We start from the raw sequence: 19,256 nt of genomic DNA, 5'->3' as shown, positions 1-19,256 counted from the left end.
AAAATGTCCACCCCCCCCCCATTGGTGCTGCACAGCATCCATAGTCGGTATCTGCCATCCATACGATGTTCCGACCTCATGCTGAGTACTCGCCATGGGTTGCAGTAGTTGCATAGGCTGCATGGCTTGCATTGTTTGAACAGGTTGTATATTCTGGCTAGGCTGAGTACTTTGCACAGTTTGCATGACTTGAGCAGATTGGATACTCTGACTGGGTTGATTACCTTACACAGCTTGAGTAGTTTGCTCAACTTGAGTAAGTTGCATGCTTTGACTGGGTTGACCACCTTTCACAGCCTGAGTGGGTTGCTCAACTTGGGTAAGTTGCATGTTTTGACTGGGTTGAAGCTGCAATTGCTGAAGCGTCATCGGTACACTCACATCATCCGCTGGTTCGACTTTGCGTTCTTCCGTCTCATCGTCATCGCTTGCACATGATGGCGGAGAGTAGATGGGCGATACCGAGCGTTTCTCACGGCTTGCACCAGTCGCACCTTCACTTGGGTGCGGCGATCTCAGCACCAAGTTCTCAAACAGGCGACGCGGTTCACCAGTCGTTGGCGTCGTATGCACGCGGCGCACGGAGTTAATCAGTGAGAGTGCCTGCTTCTTGGCCTTCTTCTTCTTCAGTCGTTGTACCAACTCAGGCTTCAGTTCCATGCCGGTGTTTGCAGTACATTCTGCATACCAATGGCCATGCTGGTCACAGTTAGCACAGGTATAGCGCTGTTTCTTCTCAGCATTCTTGCCCTTGCGCTGCCTCTGACGCTTGCCTGCATGTCCTTGTCTTGCATGTTGACTCACATAATTCACTTGGTTCGCATTTGACTGCGTTGTCCTTGGCGCCGCTAGTGACATCTGCTGTTGCAACTGGTTGCTTGAGTGTTCCGCAGTGCGCAGGCGCTGTAACGCTTCAGCAAGTGTCATGGTCCGACGATCATGCTTGCTCATCCAGAGTGAGTGCTCTCGTGCCAGCTCAGGGAACATCAACAGCGTGTTCTAGATAAGTAGACTTGCATGTTCCCATTCTTCAAACTCGCCCTTCGCTAGTCGCAGTCGGCGTACCATAGCATCAATGTCTTGCATATACTTAGTCACAGCTTCCTTGGGCTGCAGCTGACGGTTCATCAGCTCGCGCCGTAGGTAATCAGGGTTAACGCCATCACCCGCCTCGAAATGCTCAGTAATTCGTTGCCAAAGTAGTGACGGGGCATCCATCTGATCACGGATGGAGTTGATCTTGAATGTTGTTCGTAGATCCACCGAGAGCGACAATGCTAGGGCTGAGAAAGCCTTCACCTTCCTTGCCTTGTACCACTCAGCATACTTAGGCCTCTTGTAGCCCTCCACGGAGTCAAATCTCTCGGCACCATAGGTAATCTCGCCCAGCAGGCGGCTCTCAAAGTGCAACGGCATCTCACTAACCCACGCCGTGTATTCTTTCTTCTTTGATAACGGGGGCAGCCGAATGTCGGCCGTGTTGCGCAGCGACTTCGTATGCTCTGCGAGCTCTGCGTCGTCGTAGCGCCCGCCGGGGTTTTGGTTGTCCAGCATGCTTGGTAGGCTGCTCTGGGCTTCGCTGTGCCCGGGTCACTGCCGTCACTTGGATTGCTTTGTGGCGGTGGTGGCTGATTTCTAACTGGAAAGTTGCGAGTTCGCAATCTTTCAAGTAGATTTTCTACCAATGATCGGCCACCTTGAATTCCGGATAATGACCGGATAAGGTGTTTGGCTTCTTCGTGTGACAGAACATCATTGTCACGTCCAGTAGCTACATCAGCTACATTATCAGCCAATCGGCGCGCTCCTCGACTCCCATTCGTCAAAATCCCGCCAGCGTTTTGGTCTTCCACACCAGGTGCGTCCGTTGTCGAGCCATGGACCCTTGTTGGGCTCATAATTTGAGGTGACGCAGGGCGCGTCACTGGACTGCTCTCTAAGCGTAGGTCACTCCTTAGCGTAGGTGCCAGTAGAATAGACTTACACTTAGTTAGTAAAGCAATCAAAGGAGGTACGTAAACACAGTGAGTGCCGGGCAAAAGGCCACGACAGGGCTGCAGTACTGGTGTGGGCTTGCTCTTCTCTCTGAGGTTCGCTGAACCGCAAATTGAGTTGTGAGAGAGAGAGAGCAAGCCTCACGCAAGCCAGTACGCCTCTCCGCAAGTTCTATTCGATACATAAACTAATATAAACCATACTTTACCTAAGTCAGTGTCGTCGTGAGCAGCACGGCGGCACGGTCGCTCTTGTCCATCGATCATAGTAAACTTGGTATAACCGCACGCATCCGCACGTGGCACGTCGGTAAGTGCGCAGCCGCAGGCTGCAGCAACAGGCGTAGGATAGGATGTAGGATCGGCTGTCAGTGTCAATACCAGGCACTGACAGTCCACTTGTATGTACTGCTGGTGCTGGCCTCTTCACACAGGGGCTGGCATCTCACATCATGTAGGTACACACGGGCGGGAGCGTAAATGCAACCACGACGCGCAGTGCATCACGTAAAAAAATGGGGATGGTCGCGATGGGAGGAATTAATGGTGGCACCGTCCACGTCTCACGACACTTTTACCAATCAATCAACGCAGTGTTGGAAAAACCACTGGTTGCAAAAACCGGAACGACCAAAGCACCAGGTGTTTTGGCTCTACAACCAGGTTTTTCATGATTCTTTGGTTTTATGTGAATCTGGTGTGAATGGTTGAATGCTCAAAAGAGAAGAATATCACTCCAGACAAACGGAGTGTAAGCTTGGCTTTGCTTCTTGTGATGTAGAGCTGTACAAGGAGGGACCACCAGTCGGAAGATCCGTCAAGCCCTTCGCTGCTGAAGTGGGGCTAAAGCTGCCATCATTCGTCGGTACGACAGCGTAAGAATGTGCAATATTTGCTGTTTTTTTTTCATTTCGTGTGACGCTATGCATAACCTTGAAGCCTAGAAATGTACTGGCAAGTGTACACTAGCTGCTTAATACTCAGATGGACCGTGCATTCCTGCAAGGAAGTCGCCAACATGACGTCGCTTGAGACTCGGCAGCCTACTGTGAAGGATATGACTACGACTGCGTCTACCGTCGGGTCTGGGTTGTGCACAGACGATTGTGTTGCTGAGCCTGGACTTCATGGAGGTCCTGCGAGACTACTCGGTTTATATCTTCACTGAGCCTGTGCTCAAGCGGATTCTGTCGGATGGCTACGTGCAGCTCACAGCGTGCATGTTGGTGATTCGTGAGCAACATAAGAAGCGTTGGCGGTGGACGAGAAGCTAACGGGTGTTTATTGTGTAAGGATCGACGTGCGTCAAGACATGTGCTCTAAACATCAGTATAAGACAACCGTGTACGAGATGAAAAAATATATATGAGCAAAGCTGATCGTGGCTGTATCAAATCATGTCTTGCCACCTTTATCTGCTTTTACCGCTGACGTCGAAGTGGCTGCGGACTTGCGAAGTGCCAAACTGTATCACAAAATTCAAAATTGCTATAAGCTCTGTAATAACACACAGATAGCGGTTTGAACATACCTGGCTGAATCGGCGGTGAATCTGGTGTCTTCGACAGCTCCACCAAGGTAACCTTTTGACCTCGCAGCCCTAATAATTCCTTTTCTTGAGGAAAGAGTCTGTCGTTGTGATTCGGAAAAGGTCGTCTATCTGGGTCTGGGATCGACGCGGACGACTGTACTTTAATCGCCTCTAATACGGTGGCAAAATTGGTCTCTTCGGCGGTTGAAGTTACGTCAGCAAGTTGCAGAGATCCAGCGTAGTCTGGCGCGCTGCCCTCACGAGTAATCGGTGGATCATCGTCACCTTCTATTTCACATAGCACTGACCTCCAGTACTCAAAAGCAGTATCCGGCCCGACGACACTTTCAACTCCGGCATCTTCTTCGGGCTCGCAGCATTCAAAACGATCATCGCGATCTCGAAGTCGCGTGCGCTCCGTTGGGTCGATGAGTCGGGTAGCTTTGTTGCTCTGAGAAGCGTCGCGCTCGGCATCAAATTCTCGTACCTTCTTGCGAACTAGAGCAAGCTTTCTTGCCTTTTCTGGGGACATTTTGTTCCTCTTGGCGGTGTGAATTAAGGCCAATTCGCTAAAGTAGCGCTCACACGTTGCTGTGTTGACAGCAATAGACAGGATTCCGATTGCAAGATCTGGTAACTTGCTTCCAGGCATCTCAGAGCGCATACATTTCCAGTAAGAATGAATCGAGCTAAACTCCGCGAGCGATAGCAAGGTATCTTCCTCATCCACGATCCACTTGTGCAAGTCTTCATACAGTCTAGACGTGTCCTTGCCGAGATTAAAGCGCCTAAAATAGTACACCCCCACACGACACAGGGAGCCAACTGAAGTCAGCGGTGTCTTGTCCAGGAGTTTCTTGCCAGCTTGCTTATGTGCGGGGTGCAAAACGAGTGCCAGAATCATAAGCGGCTGCTCGCACTGGTGCCATCGCTTTTCCACTTCGCGAATAAGATTTTGGCTACCGTACCGATGCTTCACAAGCCCAGCATAGATGTCAAGATAGCACACTACGACGTCTGCCATGGTGTTTTCGTCACGCTGAAGCTTTAAAGAAGCATAGGCAAGAGGACGCACGACCTCTTCGGCGTCTGCAAGCGAGGCCCAGAATGTCCGATCAGCATACACTCGTAAAGCAGCTGGATAGTCACCAGCGTCTCTGAACTTCACCTTTAGCATCTCCAGCGCACTGCGAACCCTCAGGAGCGACGCGAAGCATCCGTGCATGCTATTCCATCTCGTTTCGCACAGCTGCTTCAAGTGTAGCTTGTAGCCGTAGGTATCTCTCATACACACGTTGGCTTCGACTAGCCACTTGGCCGACGAGACATTCAGGGCGTTGACAGCATCCGACGCCTGCTTGGTGACTTGGGCGTAGTCAGACTTGAGTACGGCCTTCACCAGATTATTCAAATCGTGCGCAAAACAAATTACGAAAGCAATGTTAGGCCAACGGATGCTCAATATTCTCCGAGCTCGACCGCACTGTCCCGCATTATCAGTAACCACAGCTCCAATTCTCCAACCGTCCTTCTGCATGCTGAGCATCACCCCCTCCATTTGCTCGGCGATGGCGACACCATCATGCCGAGAACCGGTGGCAAAAAGACCGTAGACTAATACAAAGCCGAACAAAGCCAGCTGGCACCCTAGTAGGTGTGCACGTGCGATGATCTGCCATACATCAGACAAAAAGTTAACGCGACCACCAGTGTTGTCTTGGGACTTTCTAAGTGTTGAATTCTCATGGGTTTCACAAGCCAATGCGTATTCATCAAGAATTGGCCCACCAAAATGTCTTGCGCCGTGGGAGGGGATCGACACTATCACTCATTTTGTTTGCTTGACGAAGAAGACGAGCCGTTGACTGGCGCTCAATGAAACTGTCGGGCAAGTTGTTGTCTGCTTGGAATTCAAGAAGTAGACGCTGCAAAACTTTAGTATCGTCCTCTTGTGATATTCCAGCATAAAATTCGTCAATCCGTTTCTGTCGTTTTGGATTTAGCTGCTGAACTAACGCGTCGTAATCGGAGGCTAAGCGCTGCGCTGTTGCCACGCTGCCATCGTCGCCTGCTTCATGATCGGATCGATTCGAAGCCAAAGCGGCAGTGCTAGTAGCTTTCACGAAACCAATAAATCCAGTACAGCGCTTTAGATGGCTCTTAAAGTTCTCGATCCTTCGTTTTATTCTTCTCGGTTCAGGTAGACTGTACGTCCCATCCGGCTGCCTGGAGTCCTTGTATTCTTGGTCACAATGCTTGCAAACGTGCCACGAGCGGCCGTTCCCGCAATCAATTTCAAGATTTACAAACTCCAAGCGCTCTTCACTCGCGGGATGCCCCATACGCGGCAGGTGTTCTGTTTCAGCTCTCACGCAGATCGACAGTTTATTTGGAGAGGAGAGGGTATCTAAGACTGAGAAAAGAGAGTTCGTGCGGTGAGTGTGGATTGTGCTAAAATACCAGCATCAAGATCAGTCGGTCTCCCTAGATACTAGTACTACTACCGGCCATCGTGCGCTTTTGTCAACCCTCAACCTGGTCGGTTCAAAAACCAGTCCTCGACCAGGTGGCCCATGGTGGAACTGGTTTTTTGACCTGGTTGAACCATGTTTTTTGTAAAACCAGTAAAACCAAAAACCAAAAACCAGCCAACGGTCTTAAAATTCGCTTTGTGATCGATCAACTATTGGCCAAAACGAAGCTCAATCTAATAACAGTCGATGCCCGTCACGCTCAGTAAACAACCGCCCAGCATTCAATGCCCGGAGCTAAGAGTCCGAACCTCAACTGGCGCGCCCTTGCCCTCGTCTCCATCGCCACCTGCACGCTCACTGCCGCCAGTATCCTTCTTCTCCTCGACAGCCGCCAATTTCGATCTTCCCGCCGCCGGAGCAACAAGAATAAGCCTCATCACTCCAGTTGCGAAACCTCTGACGACGACGAAGACAACATGCCAGGACCAGGTGAGACAGCAACATAGATCAAAAGAAGGAATTGGCCTGACTAACTGTATTTTCTCCTTCTGCAGTCGTGTACCTAAACAATGCGAATGCGTGTCTGGACTACGCGGTAGGCGCGGGGGGTGCCGATGAATTTGACGACGCTAAATATGTAGTAAAGCAGATCTGCCCCGACTGGTGAGACGACGTGGGATTGTAGTCATCTGTGTACGTGTAATACTGGGCTAACAAAGGTATCATATCTGACATTACAGGATGGACGCTGCGAACGATGACATTTCGGTCAAGATCATCGTGGGCGGCATCACCAACCGCCTCTATCGCCTCATGTGGGGGGACAAGGCGCGTGAAGTGATGTTGTAGTGTGGTGTATTGTGGCAAGATAAAACTTACGTCTTTTTTGCTGCATTATCTGCAGTCAGTGCTCGTACGCCTGTACGGCGACCACACGGAAGAGTTTATCGACCGCAGTATTGAGAACAGTACGTGTGTTGTCCTAACTATGATTATTATTACTGGCTGCTGTGTGAACTCATTTGTCTATGATTTCTCGTTGTCACAGTGCTTTTCGCGTTGCTGTCGGAGCGCGGATTTGCCCCCACTTACTATGGCCGCTTTAAGAACGGTCGTGTTGAAGCCTGGTTGGACGCCAGACCACTCGAGCCAGAGGATATGGGTCAGACTGAGCCCATTAACTATCTTCAGATGATCGGTCGCGAGTTGGGCATCATGCATATTATGGACATCCCCGAAGACCGTGCGCCTGTGTTGTGGACCAAGATTGAGCGCTTCGAGAAGCTGGCGATGGAGATCGAGCTCGAGGATCCGGTCAAGAACGCGGCGCTAGAGAAGCTGGATCTTCCGAGTCTGCATCAGAAGTTGGAGTGGCTCAAATCAGTGCTTCCCTCGAACCAGAACCGCGATGGAAAGGACCTAACGGATAGTCTAGACACGGACGAGATCACGAAGCAGGCCGTAGCTTTCGCGTCCGACATCGTATTTTCCCACAATGATCTGCTGAGCGGGAATATCCTCCATAACCCAGATTGGGATCGTGTTCAGATCATCGACTACGAATACGGAGGCTACAATTACCGCGGATTTGATTTTGCCAACCACTTCTGCGAGAACTGCGGCTTCGAGCTGGACCTGGGGCTATACCCAAGTATTGACAAACAGTTTACGTTCTTTAAGGCCTATATGAGCTCAGCAGCGCCCAAAATGTTAGCCCAGCTGGAGGCTAACCGTGAGTCCAAGGCCTTCTTCCACGCGTTGTATGACGTGGTGAACCGCTACGCTCTTGCTTCGCACCTGTTCTGGGGCTACTGGGCCCTCGTTCAGGCGGCTCATTCCAAGATCGACTTCGACTTCTTTGAGTACGCAGCTAAACGTTTTAATGCCTTCGACGTGCACCGCGCGTTCTTCATCGGATCTAGTTAGTTATTGCACTACATGCACAACTTATGAAATAGCAACAATCCTGAGCAGTCGTGATAGCAGAGTCCATGTGAACGTCCAGTAAATTGCGCAATAAATGCCTCTACTTTCCTTCTCTTATGTCTACAGCAACACGCATAATAAATGCCACGCACGAACACACTCGCAGTGAGAAACGTGAGCGAGAGGCGAAGTTCTTTCCAAGTGTCTTGCTTTGATCCAGCCAGGAGTGGTGGCACATTATTTTGTCAGCGTCCTCTACGCCCCGCCTTCGCCTCTCCAAATCTTCAAAACCTAAAAACCAGATTAACGCTTGCGCTTGACATCACCCGAGGTCTCGAGGCTCATGTCGAACGCCGGCAAGTTCTCGAGTGACGTGGACTCGCTGGTCTTCTTGAAGTAGCGGTTGATGATAACTGGAGGCTTCTCCGGCAGTGTCAGCGTGAGCTCCACGTGCATGCGGCCCCGCGGATCCAGCGTGCGGATATCTGCGAGTACGCCACGGAAGCCCGATAGCTGCGTGACAGTCTTGATCTGTGACGCGTCTCCCGTGACGGTGATGAGGTTGTTCTTGACGTTGACTTCTTGGCCGAATTTGAGCTGCTTAGTCTCAGTGAAGATGCGCGTGCGACGCGTGATCACAAAATCTCCGGGTGTTTGGCTGATAATCACCATGAGGTCCAGCTTGTCTGCGGCCTGGCGGGCGATCAGTGGCAGTCCCATGGCCTCCAAGTAGTCGTTGGTCGAGTCCGAGTCCTCGCGATCAAGTGACCAGCGGCCCGATAGCTGCAGCGCGCCTGCACCCGCCGTATTAGGCACAGCAGTGGCTGCACCCACACCGGGTGGCACCACGTTAGTTCCGGACACAGGAGCCGCGGGCTTGAAGGCAGCGCTGCGAACGTGGCTGAGGTTCATCTGGCCCAATTGGTTCATGGAAACGGCCGTTGGCTGCGCTGTTGCGGCTCCGGCGCCATTAGCAGCACTCGCTACGCCCAGGCGTGACGGGATCGCCATGGAATTTCCCACAACGCTCGTGGCATTGGCCGCATGCAGGTTGGACGCGTTCTTCATCTGGTTGAGGTTCATGGCGGCGATGGGAGGCAAGAAGTCAAGCGATATTAATCTTAGTTGTATTAATAATGGAGCTCTTCACGGTCGACAAGCAGAGATTGGATAAATTTGATAAAGCGTCGGTGAATATGGTTGGTACAAATTTCTTTCGCTAATGCATTACAATGATTGGTTGATATTAAAAGTACACTCCTGGTCACAATTATACGGCCAGTGCCCATACCCGATTTCCTCTTACACCCGGCACCAATATGTTTGCAAATGAAATTTGTGGAATTGATGATTTAGGAACTAATAAATCTTTAATCTTAAAACAAAACTTAACTATTCATATTTTTTCAAAATTAACTGTATTTCGTAACGAAAGTTTTGAAGCGCCTCTTTTTTTGTTTTAAACTCCGTTTTCGTACCGCAGCTTAAGCGCTCTGCTGCCACTACATGTACTGTATACGCTACAGGGGTGTGTTAATAATAGTAACTTGATATTGATACCAAGACAGCTCCCACGACAACATACGGGCAGCTGTCTCGTTCACATAAGTGTACGGAATACACGTCCGCATTTACGTGTAAGCTCGCCACTGCATTACATGTAGTTTTTTACTGCTGTAAAACTTCAAGTACAATCGTGGGCCGCTCTCAGCCAGCAAAATCTGCTCGAGTTACGAACATTGCACAGGCCTGGTAGATTGCTGCACCCACGAGTCCATCCTGTTTGGTAATCTTACTACTACTATTTCTTAGAACCAATCCTCAGGTAGTCTTCCAAATACTGTACATGTGTTGGGGGATAATCAATCATACACAGATTTTCTCCTCAGCAAAAAGCCGAAGTAGGGAAGTGCGATTTGGTTAACAGTGCGGGACTCAGATTTCGACACGCGCGTCTGCAGCTCAGTCGGCAACTAGCACAATGGAAGCCACACAAGAGGAGGTCAAGACGTCCACGACGAAGAGGACTGAGACGTCACCGCAACCAGCCGCGCAAGAGGAGCTCCAAACGTTTGCAGAGCAGGAACAGAAGTCGAAGGTAAAGCGGAATCAGAGTGATGGTCATGGAACTTGCGGATTAACATGCTGTATGCAACAGCGATGGAAGGAGGCGCTCGCGCGTGCTGTGCAGACAATTGCGGAGGACCGACGACGCCACTCCATTGATGTGGGCAAGTTCACGTCCTTCGCGGAAGTGGTCCATGCTGCGGCGGCTTTTGACCGCGATGGCCACATTCGCATGGACTTTGAGGAAGACGACGACAGATACGACATTTCGGAGCTTCAGGAGCAGGACAAGCGACGTGAGGACAAGTCTCTGCGCACCACGCGACAGAGCAGTCGGATCGACTACAACGCGCCAATTATGACCATCTGCATCATGATCGTCGGCACCCACGGTGACGTCCAGCCCTTTGTCGCCATCGCCAAGAGACTCATCCAAGACGGCCACCGCGTGCGACTGGCCACTCACGCGGTATACAGAGACGTCGTGATGAGCCACGGCGTCGAGTTCTACCCACTAGCTGGAGACCCCAAGGAGCTGTCGGCGTATATGGTCAAGACAGGCGGCCACTTGATACCTCTCAACCTGGAAGCCATTCAGAAGGATGTGCCGCGAAACATGCAAATGATCGAGGAGATTTTGTACTCGACGTGGCCAGCAGTGTCCGAAGCAGACCCGGATGGTGGAGGCCCTGGAATCCCCGGTAAACCCTTCCGAGCACAAGCAATCATCTCCAACCCCGTCACATACGGTCACATCCACGTGGCCGAACGTCTCGGCGTGCCGCTTCACATTATGTTCCCGCAGCCGTGGGTGCCCACGACGGCGTTCCCGCACCCGCTTTCCAACATGCCGTATACTGGCAAGCCCAAGAAGAAGAATTACATGTCCTACAAGATGGTCGATCTGCTCATGTGGCAGGCGATCGAAGGAATGGTGAACGCGTTCCGCAGAGACAAGCTGCAGCTGCGCAGAATTCGCAAGGGAGACGGCGGCCGTGATATCCTGCTGGACCTTGCGATTCCCCATGCTTTCATGTGGAGCCCACATCTGGTGCCGAAGCCAAATGACTGGGGCAAGATATACGATGTCATTGGAACAGTTACGCTGGATGGCCCAAGCTCCTCGTACACGCCGTCACCAGAGCTTAGTGCCTTCCTGGGAGACGATGCTGGACCAATTTTTGTGGGATTCGGATCGATGGTTATTCAAGATCCGAAGGGCGTTACCAAGATGATCATCGAAGCTGCAGGGCAGGCGGCTGTTCGTGTGTTGATTCAGTCGAGTTGGAGTGATATGGCAGGAGATCTGACGATTCCCGACAATATTTTCTTTTTGGGAAACTGTCCGCACGACTGGCTTATGCCTCGTGTGTCGGCCGTCGTGCACCACGGCGGTGCTGGCACTACAGCAGCAGGTCTACTTGCAGGTAAACCCACATTTATCGTACCGTTCTTCGGAGACCAGCCGTTCTGGGGTCGTGCTGTCTTTGACGCCGGCATTGGTGTGGAGCCTTGCCCGATTTCCCAGTTGACAAGTGAGAAACTTCGAGTTGCATTTGAGGCGTTAGAGAGTCCGGAACTTCGTACTCGTGCGATGACATTGCGCGATTTAATGCGTCATGAAGATGGCGCAGGTGAAGCGGTGAGAAGTTTCTACCGCAACTTGCCTCTACAGCACATGCGTTGTGACTTGGATTGTGGGCGAGCTGCAACGATGTGGAGCCAGAAGGATAAAATTCGTTTGTGCGATGAGTGCGCGTTTGTGGTGACCTCGCGCCCTGAAAACTCAACGAAAGATATTGTAGAGTACACTTATGTGGACTATTCAGCTCGTGGCCCCGAAAACGTTTTAGAGGGCGCAGCGTCTGGAGTGGGAGCATTCGCTCATGTGTTCGGGTCGGGTTTCAAAGATGTGATTGTCCGGCCTGCGCAAGGATACCGCGAAGAAGGTGCAAAGGGTGCAGTTATCGGACTAGCAAAGGGCTTGGGTGGATTGTTGATCAGTCCGTTGTTGGGTACAGTGGTGTTTGCTGACCATCTTGCTACTGGAGCGTACAATAACGTTCGTGGGGGTGAAGACAAAAAGAAGGGCTCACTCATTGGTGATAATAAGAAGTTGCTAAACGCAATTGGCCTCAAGACTCGCAACAACGTTCACAATGGCACGATGAGTGCAGATGAAGTGGTTGACGGCAATGACTTGCTGTCCACACAAATCGCTGTTCAGCTGACACCTGAAGAGAAGAGCAAGCTTGAAGACAGGTTCAACGCGCTTGTGAAAGAGCGCAAATTGCACGGTCAAAAATCGTTCAAACTCGCAAAGAGCAGTTTGTCACCATCAACATCCATCGACAGCGCGGAGGAAGCTGCAACTGTTGTCGTAAATGTTGATGGAGCCACTTTCAACGGCAGCGACTCGTTCGATATTGCTTTTGGCGATGGTGTGAAGGTTGGCGAGGCACTGCACGAATACGAAGTTCAAGAGTTGGAGGCTGAGGCACGCAAGGAGGAAGAAGTCCATAAGAAGCGTCTTGAGAGCCTGGACAGCAATCCGCTGCCGACGATGAACATTTGCATGATGACAACCGGCACCTGGGAGGAAAGTGTCCAGCAGTACGTGGCAGTCGGAATGCGGCTTAAAGCGGATGGCCATTGTGTGCGGATCGCAACAAATAGCGGTCACCGGGAGCGCATTGTCGGTGCTGGCTTAGATTTCTATCCACTGGGAGGTAGTGCCATCACAACTGGAAATTTCTTGCAATACCTACACCACCGAAGCCAGGACCAGCCTCGCCACAAATCTCGACTGCTTAATCTCGCTCATCGCAAATTGAATCAGCGGCGCGAATCGTTTCCCGAAGTGGACGACCTGCGCGAGCTCGTGTTTTCGTTGTGGCCAGCCTGTGTGGATGTGGACCCTCTGGTGCCTGGGAAGACCTTCCGCGCAGACGCCATCATCGCACATCCTTACTTGTTTGGACAAGCCATCGTGGCTGAGCGCTTGGGTGTGCCTCTCCATTGCATGAGTAATAATCCACAGTCTCGCACTCAGGCATTCCCTCACCTGGTTAGCTCGAACATGAAGCTTCACCGCCCGTACCGATACGCACCCACGAACGCAGCGTCGTACGATGTCATTGACAACGTGCTGTGGAACGGTATGCGAGATGTCTTAGACGACTTCCGGCATTCTCTCGGGCTTACTGGCAAGAGCATTTCAAACAACTTACTGGCTGAGTGGCGCATCCCGCACACATACCTGTGGAATCCAGCAATTCTCCCGAAGCCTCATGATTGGGGCAGCGAAATTACAATCGCTGGCTACGTCAAGTTGGAGGCGAGTGACGTCGACAATACCGATCTCTCTGCCATCGAACAAGAGCTGAAGAGATTCGCTAGCAGCTCTGCTCATACACCGCTCATTTATTTTGGCTTCCAATGTGGTGACTGGGACCCGCGTCGCGTGCAAGATCTCCTGGGTACGCTCGAGAAGGCTGCCAAAAAAGCAAACGTCCGTGTTGTATTCCAAGGTTACGAAAACAGCAACGATGGTGCCGCGTTCTTTGTCGGTGGCACAGATGTTGTGTTTGAGATTGATCAGCATTTCCCAGTCAAGCGTATTCTCCCGTATGTACATGCTGCCATGCACTGGGGAGACCTGTCCATCACGTCGACATGTCTGGCAGCAGAGAAGCCTGCGTGTGTGGTCCCGCGTAATATCACTCAGCGAATGTGGGGTCAGGCGTTAGTTCTGTCTGGAGCGGGCGTCGAACCTCTGGAACTGGATGCACTGACGCCGTCAAACCTCATCCATGTGTTCCGCGTGCTTCTGGACACCAAGCTCACTCACTGCGCCAAGCGTCTTGCTCCGAAGTTCTCGTCGTCAACTGCAATCGAGACGGCTGTATCGGCCTTTTATGGCAATCTACCGCTAGAAGGCATGCGTTGCGACCTGGATCCAGCACGAATTGCTCGCGTCTACGACTCGCTCCACGGAATGAAGCTGTCGTATGAGGCACGACTAGTCGTACACCAGGTCACGAAAGATGCTGGCAGCGCGGGTGACCTCAAGTACAAGCCTCTGAAATACTCGCAGCACCACCCGCCACGGTTTTCCTTACGAGAATTGGAGCTGCTTCACCCGGCTTCGTCCAACAACCTCAAGAAGCAACCCAGAGCAAAAGTTCTGTACACATACGACCCTGCCAGTGAAGAGCTGGCAGCGAGAGTGGACTACGAAAGGCGGTCATTGACGTCCCCATCCTCGTCCAAGGAGGCGATTGTGTCCAAGAAGTTTGGAGGAGCTCCCTACAAGAAGCTCTTTCATTTGTCCCGTGCGCAGTCCATGGCGCCGAACGTGGTGGAGTTGCCAAAATTCTGGAATTCCCCCGAGGAGCAGGCTGAGAGCACTGTGAAAATCAACGCTAAGTACGAAAAACTGCTGATGGCTCGCAAATTCGCTGATGGTTCCTCGTCTTCGTCAGCATCATCAGTTGCACTTTAACTGCAATACGGGCGCTCTCCAGTCTCAACAAATGGGTAACGTGCTCGATTCTTGTCTCAGCGCGACGTTCGATTTCATTTGCAATAGATTCTTCTTTTTCTTGAATTAATTTCGTGGATATAAACTGAGTTTGGCTGTTTGCTGTGCTGTCGTAGGCATAATCTGGACAACGGAGAGGCGGTAACAAGTTGCGGTGGTGGTAACTTTCTACTCCACTAAGGTCAACTGCTCCGCTTCACGACGCTGTGTTGACTTCCGAAATCTAAAGAAGCGCATTACTGCTTCACGTTTGGTGGTGAGCTGCGGCTTCTTGACAAGACGCTCGTAGGCTACTGTGGTGGCTTTACGCACTGCAGATTCCTCTTGTGTAGAAGACCAGAACAGCTCGATCTGCTCTGGAGTTGCAACGAGACTTCCGGGATTGGAGACGATTGAGGAGCAGCTTAATGTCCTGCTACCCGGGAGATGACTGTTATCCTCAAGGAGGTCCAGCGTTTGACGGACAGCATCGAATTGGCAAGAAGGCTTGACTTGTTGGGAAACTTTTACGGGGTTGCCCAGGATGGAAGATGTCGGGGGAAGATTGCCGCCGAACTGAAGTGGTTTGTACGGCACAAAAACTTTGGTTTTATCTCGGATCGCTACGTAAACGGGTAGTGAGAGCTTGAGCTTGTGGGGAGGGTCAAACACTCGCGCGAGTTTGCTCGGATCGACGTCGCAGCGCATCGCCTCAAGTGGTAAGTTGGCGTAAAAGGTTTTACTGCGGCGTTCACTGGCTTTTCTCGATCGAAAGTGGCGGAAAGTCTCTCTGCTCTCTCTTGGAGCTCAGGCTTCAACAGATCCCGAAAGTTCGAGGCCAGAGACTTGACCGTGCAAGTCTTCCAGTCGATCAATGGGAGACCCACTTGAGCTTGCTCACACACGCACGCCATGAAATGATGCAGTGTATGTGTGCCGCAAATACCTACAGGCTTGCCAGCCGAGAGAGCTTCTGCAGTAACGTCGGGCTCTCCCCAGTGGATCGCTGCAGCCACATTTTTTCCTTTGAAAAGGCGTGCGTACTCTAGATCGCTGCGAATCTGGAGGACATTCGCAGACTGGTAGGGCGCTCGCGTCTTGTCACCAATCTCGCGAGTCTGGAAAATGATGCGTACTTTTTGCTCTAGGGCACTGACAGCAGCGTCGATGTTTTGTAACAATTTGTCTAGATCATCACGTTCCATGGCTCGCGTCGACACACCGAAGTAAATAACTGGAGGAGATGGCGTCTTGAACACAACCTCGGCGAGCTGACTGGGCCACTTAAAGCGATTGCCTTCTTTCTCGCGCTTCGCTCGTTTCCTTCGGCTAAGACCGTCCGTAGATCCGAGCGTCACATGACCCACAACTGACAGCTCAGCTCCCCAGTCCAGAGGCTTCGGCAGCAAAGCAGGATTCCAGAGATAAATGTGAGGAATCTCCCATCGAACCAGCGGATCAGGAAGATTGCATCGTTTGTTGAGCCCGATGAAGGCGCGAAACTGGGTCAAGACTTTTTGGACGCCCCCGTGCCATAGAGTGGTATCAACCACCCCATACGTCATCAAGTTACTCTGACACAAGGTCCTGATTGCCGGTTCAATGCCGTTGATGGAGCTCAGAGGGTGAGGGAAACAATATGTCGGTGAAAGAGGATCCAAGCTCGCACATTGGAGTGAAATTCCAAGTCGTTCTGCTACGTGAACGTGACCAAGAAGCAGTGGATGCCACAAGAGTGAATCGGCTCGAAAATGAAGCCCAGGGAGGTTAGCACCACCACCGTGAGGGTCGGATCCGTAGGCTGCTGGCCACAGCGAGTAAATAAGCTCCTTGAAGGCTTGAATGGCGCCTGTACCGAGACGGCCAGGAGTTGCCACCCGCGCTGCGTTTTGGCTTTCGTACACAAACTTGGCAAAATCTTGAACGCTCTCGCGTGCTCCAGCGAGTGGATAAAACTCCAAACCGCGCAACATGATCTCGGTGCGAAACCGTTCATTGGCTGCAATCCGTACACGATGTCCCTGTTCCTTGAGCTTGATCCCGATGGCTACAAACTGCTTCACTCCGTTATCCCACGTACCGATAGCCGCAAGACAGATATTCATGTGTGGTATCAGTGGGTTTGACGCCTTGGATCTTTTGGTCTTTGCATTTGGCTGGATAGACTCAGAGGCATGAACGTGAGATGCTTGAGATGCGATGGCTGACAAGACCACCGCATTTGCCGATTCACTTGGAATCTCAAGCTTCAGTTTGACAGTCCCAGCTGACGTAAGGCGAGTCAGGCGAAGTCTTATTGCTGACCCGCTTGCTGTCCCCGAGCCGGTAACTTTAATAGATGAGCTAGAAGCGACGACGCTACTGTCTGATATAGCACTGCTGCTGTTGCGACGAAGACAAGGTTGCACGGCAGAAGGGAGAGCTCTGTGCGGTTCGTGCGAGCTTGAGCCTTCTCCATTGATTGGCGAGAGCAGCTGCTGCATGCAAACCGCTAGTCTCTCAGCTCGCTGGGCCAGCAAGATTGACTCGTAGCGAGCACAGTACCGATGTCTCACAGACGGCCGCATCCTCCCCAGCATCTTCTTGCGGTCTTTCCTGCGCGCGAAAATCACGATATCCACAGCATTTGGACTCGTGGCAGAGCAAAAGGTGTCTGCCAAGCCATCCTGGACCCCCAAGGCTGCCATCAGATGACGATCAAAGACATTATTCAGCTTACGGTGACCTTCTTCTCGTTTGGCGTTTTTCCGCCCAGCCACTGCACGATCAGCGAAGAGCACAGCGCCATGAACAGGTCGAACCAGCAAGTAGTACACGCCAGTGACTGCCCCCTTGACAGCCCCCACCACACCGCCATTAATCAAGCCTCTAGCTGGCTGAAGCAGGACTCCTGTTAACCCTCCCGTCAACTCGTGGGCAAAGACGATGGCGCCTGTTGCGACTCCTGTCAGCAGAGAACTGGGACCCCGAGCGGAATAGTCGACGCAGTGGTAGCGCACCAATTTCTTCTTTTGGATTTCTGAACGCTCTCGTACGATGAACGCACACCGGTCGCAAAGCTTGATCCTGTCGTGTACGCTCCATTGCATGGCGATACGCTGGTGATCCAAGTCGCACCACATATCTTGCGTCGGTAAATGGTGATAGAATCTGCGTACAGCTTCTCCAGCGCCGTCTTCTCGCACCATGAGATCTCGCATGGCTTCAGCTCGCTTGCGCAGGTCTGGGTTGGCAAGTTCAACGAAGGCATTATGCAGGATTTCAGTCGTAAGTTGTGCGATGGGGCAGGGCGGAACGCCAACGCGAGCACTCAGGACGGCTTGGCCCCAGAACGGCTGATCTCCGAAGAATGGCACGATGAAAGTCGGCTTTCCAGCAAGTAAGCCGGCAGCGGTAGTGCCAGCACCTCCGTGATGAACGACAGCCGATACTCGGGGCATCAGCCAATCGTGAGGACAATTGCCAAGAAAAAAGACGTTACTGGGAATGTCAATATCGCCAGCCATATCGGTCCAACTTGACTGGATCAACACGCGCATCTTAGCGTGTGTAGCGGCTTCGATGATCATCTTCGTTGTTGCAAGAGGGTCTGCTAACACCATGGAGCCGAAGCCCACGAAGATCGGACCTCCGTCGTTTCCCAGAAATGCCTCAAGTTGTGGAGATGGAGAGTACTCGGATGCAGGCCCCTTCAGAGCCACAGTGCCGATGACATCGTACAAATCTCCCCAGTCTGATGGTTTCGGCACAAGCTGAGGACTCCACATGAACGAGTGCGGTATACTCAAGTCCAAGAGCAACTCGGAACCTGAATCACCATTGCGGATCGGATGCAGCTTCAAAACTTCCGTTCGAAACTCGTTGATGACTCCCTCTGTTCCCTGCCACATGATCATGTCGACGAGTTTGTAGGAGAGGTAGTTCTTCTTCTGCCATTTACCAGTATACGCCAAGTTCGACAAGGGGTGTGGGAATGCCATGGTTGGCACCCATGGCTGAGGAAACATGATGTGGAGGGGAACACCGAGACGTTCAGCGACGTGAACATGTCCGTACGAAACAGGGTTAGCAATAATGGCTTGGGCTCGAAATGGTGGACCAGGAACGCCCGGACCTTGTCCGTCCGGATCTGCTTCGGAGACTGCAGGCCACGTGGAGAAGACGATTTCGTTGATCATTTGCATGTTGCGTGGTACGTCCTCAGTCAACGTCTTGATCTTCATCGGAATTAGATTACCCCCCGTCTTGACCATGTAAGCAGCCAGCTCTTTCGGATCGCCTCCCAGTGGGTAAAACTCGATACCATGACTCATCACAAACTCGCGGTAGACGGCGTGGGTGGCCAATCGAACACGATGTCCGTCCTCCTGCAGACGTAGCGCAATAGCTAGAAATGGTTGGACATCTCCGCGAGTGCCCACGATGAGGATGCAAATGTTCATCAGTGGCGGAATCAAGAGCAGCTCGTCGATCTCTCCGTCCGCTGGCAACTTTTTGCTTGCTGTGTCGAAGTCCTCTCTAGGTGATTCAAGCGACTGAATTTGATGCAAATGAGCATTACTTGGTCGAGGTGGCTGCAGATTGATGGCGTCTTCGGCAACAAATTCCAACTGGATGTGGCCGTCGGATCTCTGTAGAGCGATAGCAGCAGCGTGGAGACCATCGAGACCATTTCCCGCTATCGACTCGATCGCAGCAGACAAAGTCGAACAGGCTTCTTGTTGGATGGAGTGGTGCATTGG

At 51.9% G+C, this 19,256-nt stretch overlaps 5 protein-coding genes across 5 annotated transcripts; 2 read left to right on the top strand and 3 right to left on the bottom strand.

Annotated features, from left to right (window-relative positions):
- Positions 1–4,689: 4,689 nt before the first annotated feature.
- PITG_09416 (uncharacterized protein) lies at positions 4,690–5,083 on the bottom strand (the record flags this gene model as incomplete). Its single annotated transcript, XM_002903622.1, has 2 exons — positions 4,690–4,693; positions 4,734–5,083. 2 exons carry the CDS (start codon positions 5,081–5,083, stop codon positions 4,690–4,692), a joined length of 354 nt encoding a protein of 117 aa, XP_002903668.1.
- Positions 5,084–6,283: 1,200 nt separating this feature from the next.
- Positions 6,284–8,037, top strand: PITG_09415 (ethanolamine kinase, putative; the record flags this gene model as incomplete). Its single annotated transcript, XM_002903621.1, has 5 exons — positions 6,284–6,488; positions 6,554–6,662; positions 6,740–6,836; positions 6,904–6,967; positions 7,048–8,037. The coding sequence occupies 5 exons, from the start codon at positions 6,284–6,286 to the stop codon at positions 7,923–7,925; spliced, it is 1,353 nt and encodes a 450-aa protein (XP_002903667.1).
- Positions 8,038–8,228: 191 nt separating this feature from the next.
- Positions 8,229–9,024, bottom strand: PITG_09414 (uncharacterized protein; the record flags this gene model as incomplete). Its single annotated transcript, XM_002903620.1, has 1 exon — positions 8,229–9,024. One exon carries the CDS (start codon positions 9,006–9,008, stop codon positions 8,229–8,231), a length of 780 nt encoding a protein of 259 aa, XP_002903666.1.
- An 882-nt stretch (positions 9,025–9,906) lies between these two features.
- On the top strand, positions 9,907–14,496 carry PITG_09413 (sterol 3-beta-glucosyltransferase, putative; the record flags this gene model as incomplete). The annotated part of the gene is made up of 2 exons (XM_002903619.1): positions 9,907–10,023; positions 10,084–14,496. 2 exons carry the CDS (start codon positions 9,907–9,909, stop codon positions 14,494–14,496), a joined length of 4,530 nt encoding a protein of 1,509 aa, XP_002903665.1.
- A 207-nt stretch (positions 14,497–14,703) lies between these two features.
- Positions 14,704–18,956, bottom strand: PITG_09412 (sterol 3-beta-glucosyltransferase, putative; the record flags this gene model as incomplete). The annotated part of the gene is made up of 3 exons (XM_002903618.1): positions 14,704–15,256; positions 15,334–16,821; positions 17,041–18,956. 3 exons carry the CDS (start codon positions 18,954–18,956, stop codon positions 14,704–14,706), a joined length of 3,957 nt encoding a protein of 1,318 aa, XP_002903664.1.
- Positions 18,957–19,256: the final 300 nt, after the last annotated feature.

This window comes from Phytophthora infestans, genomic scaffold, assembly GCF_000142945.1.
Source record: "Phytophthora infestans T30-4 supercont1.14 genomic scaffold, whole genome shotgun sequence".
Taxonomy (NCBI): domain Eukaryota; phylum Oomycota; class Peronosporomycetes; order Peronosporales; family Peronosporaceae; genus Phytophthora; species Phytophthora infestans.
Note: the sequence above shows the minus strand (reverse complement) of the source record. Positions and strands in the feature narration are given on the sequence as shown.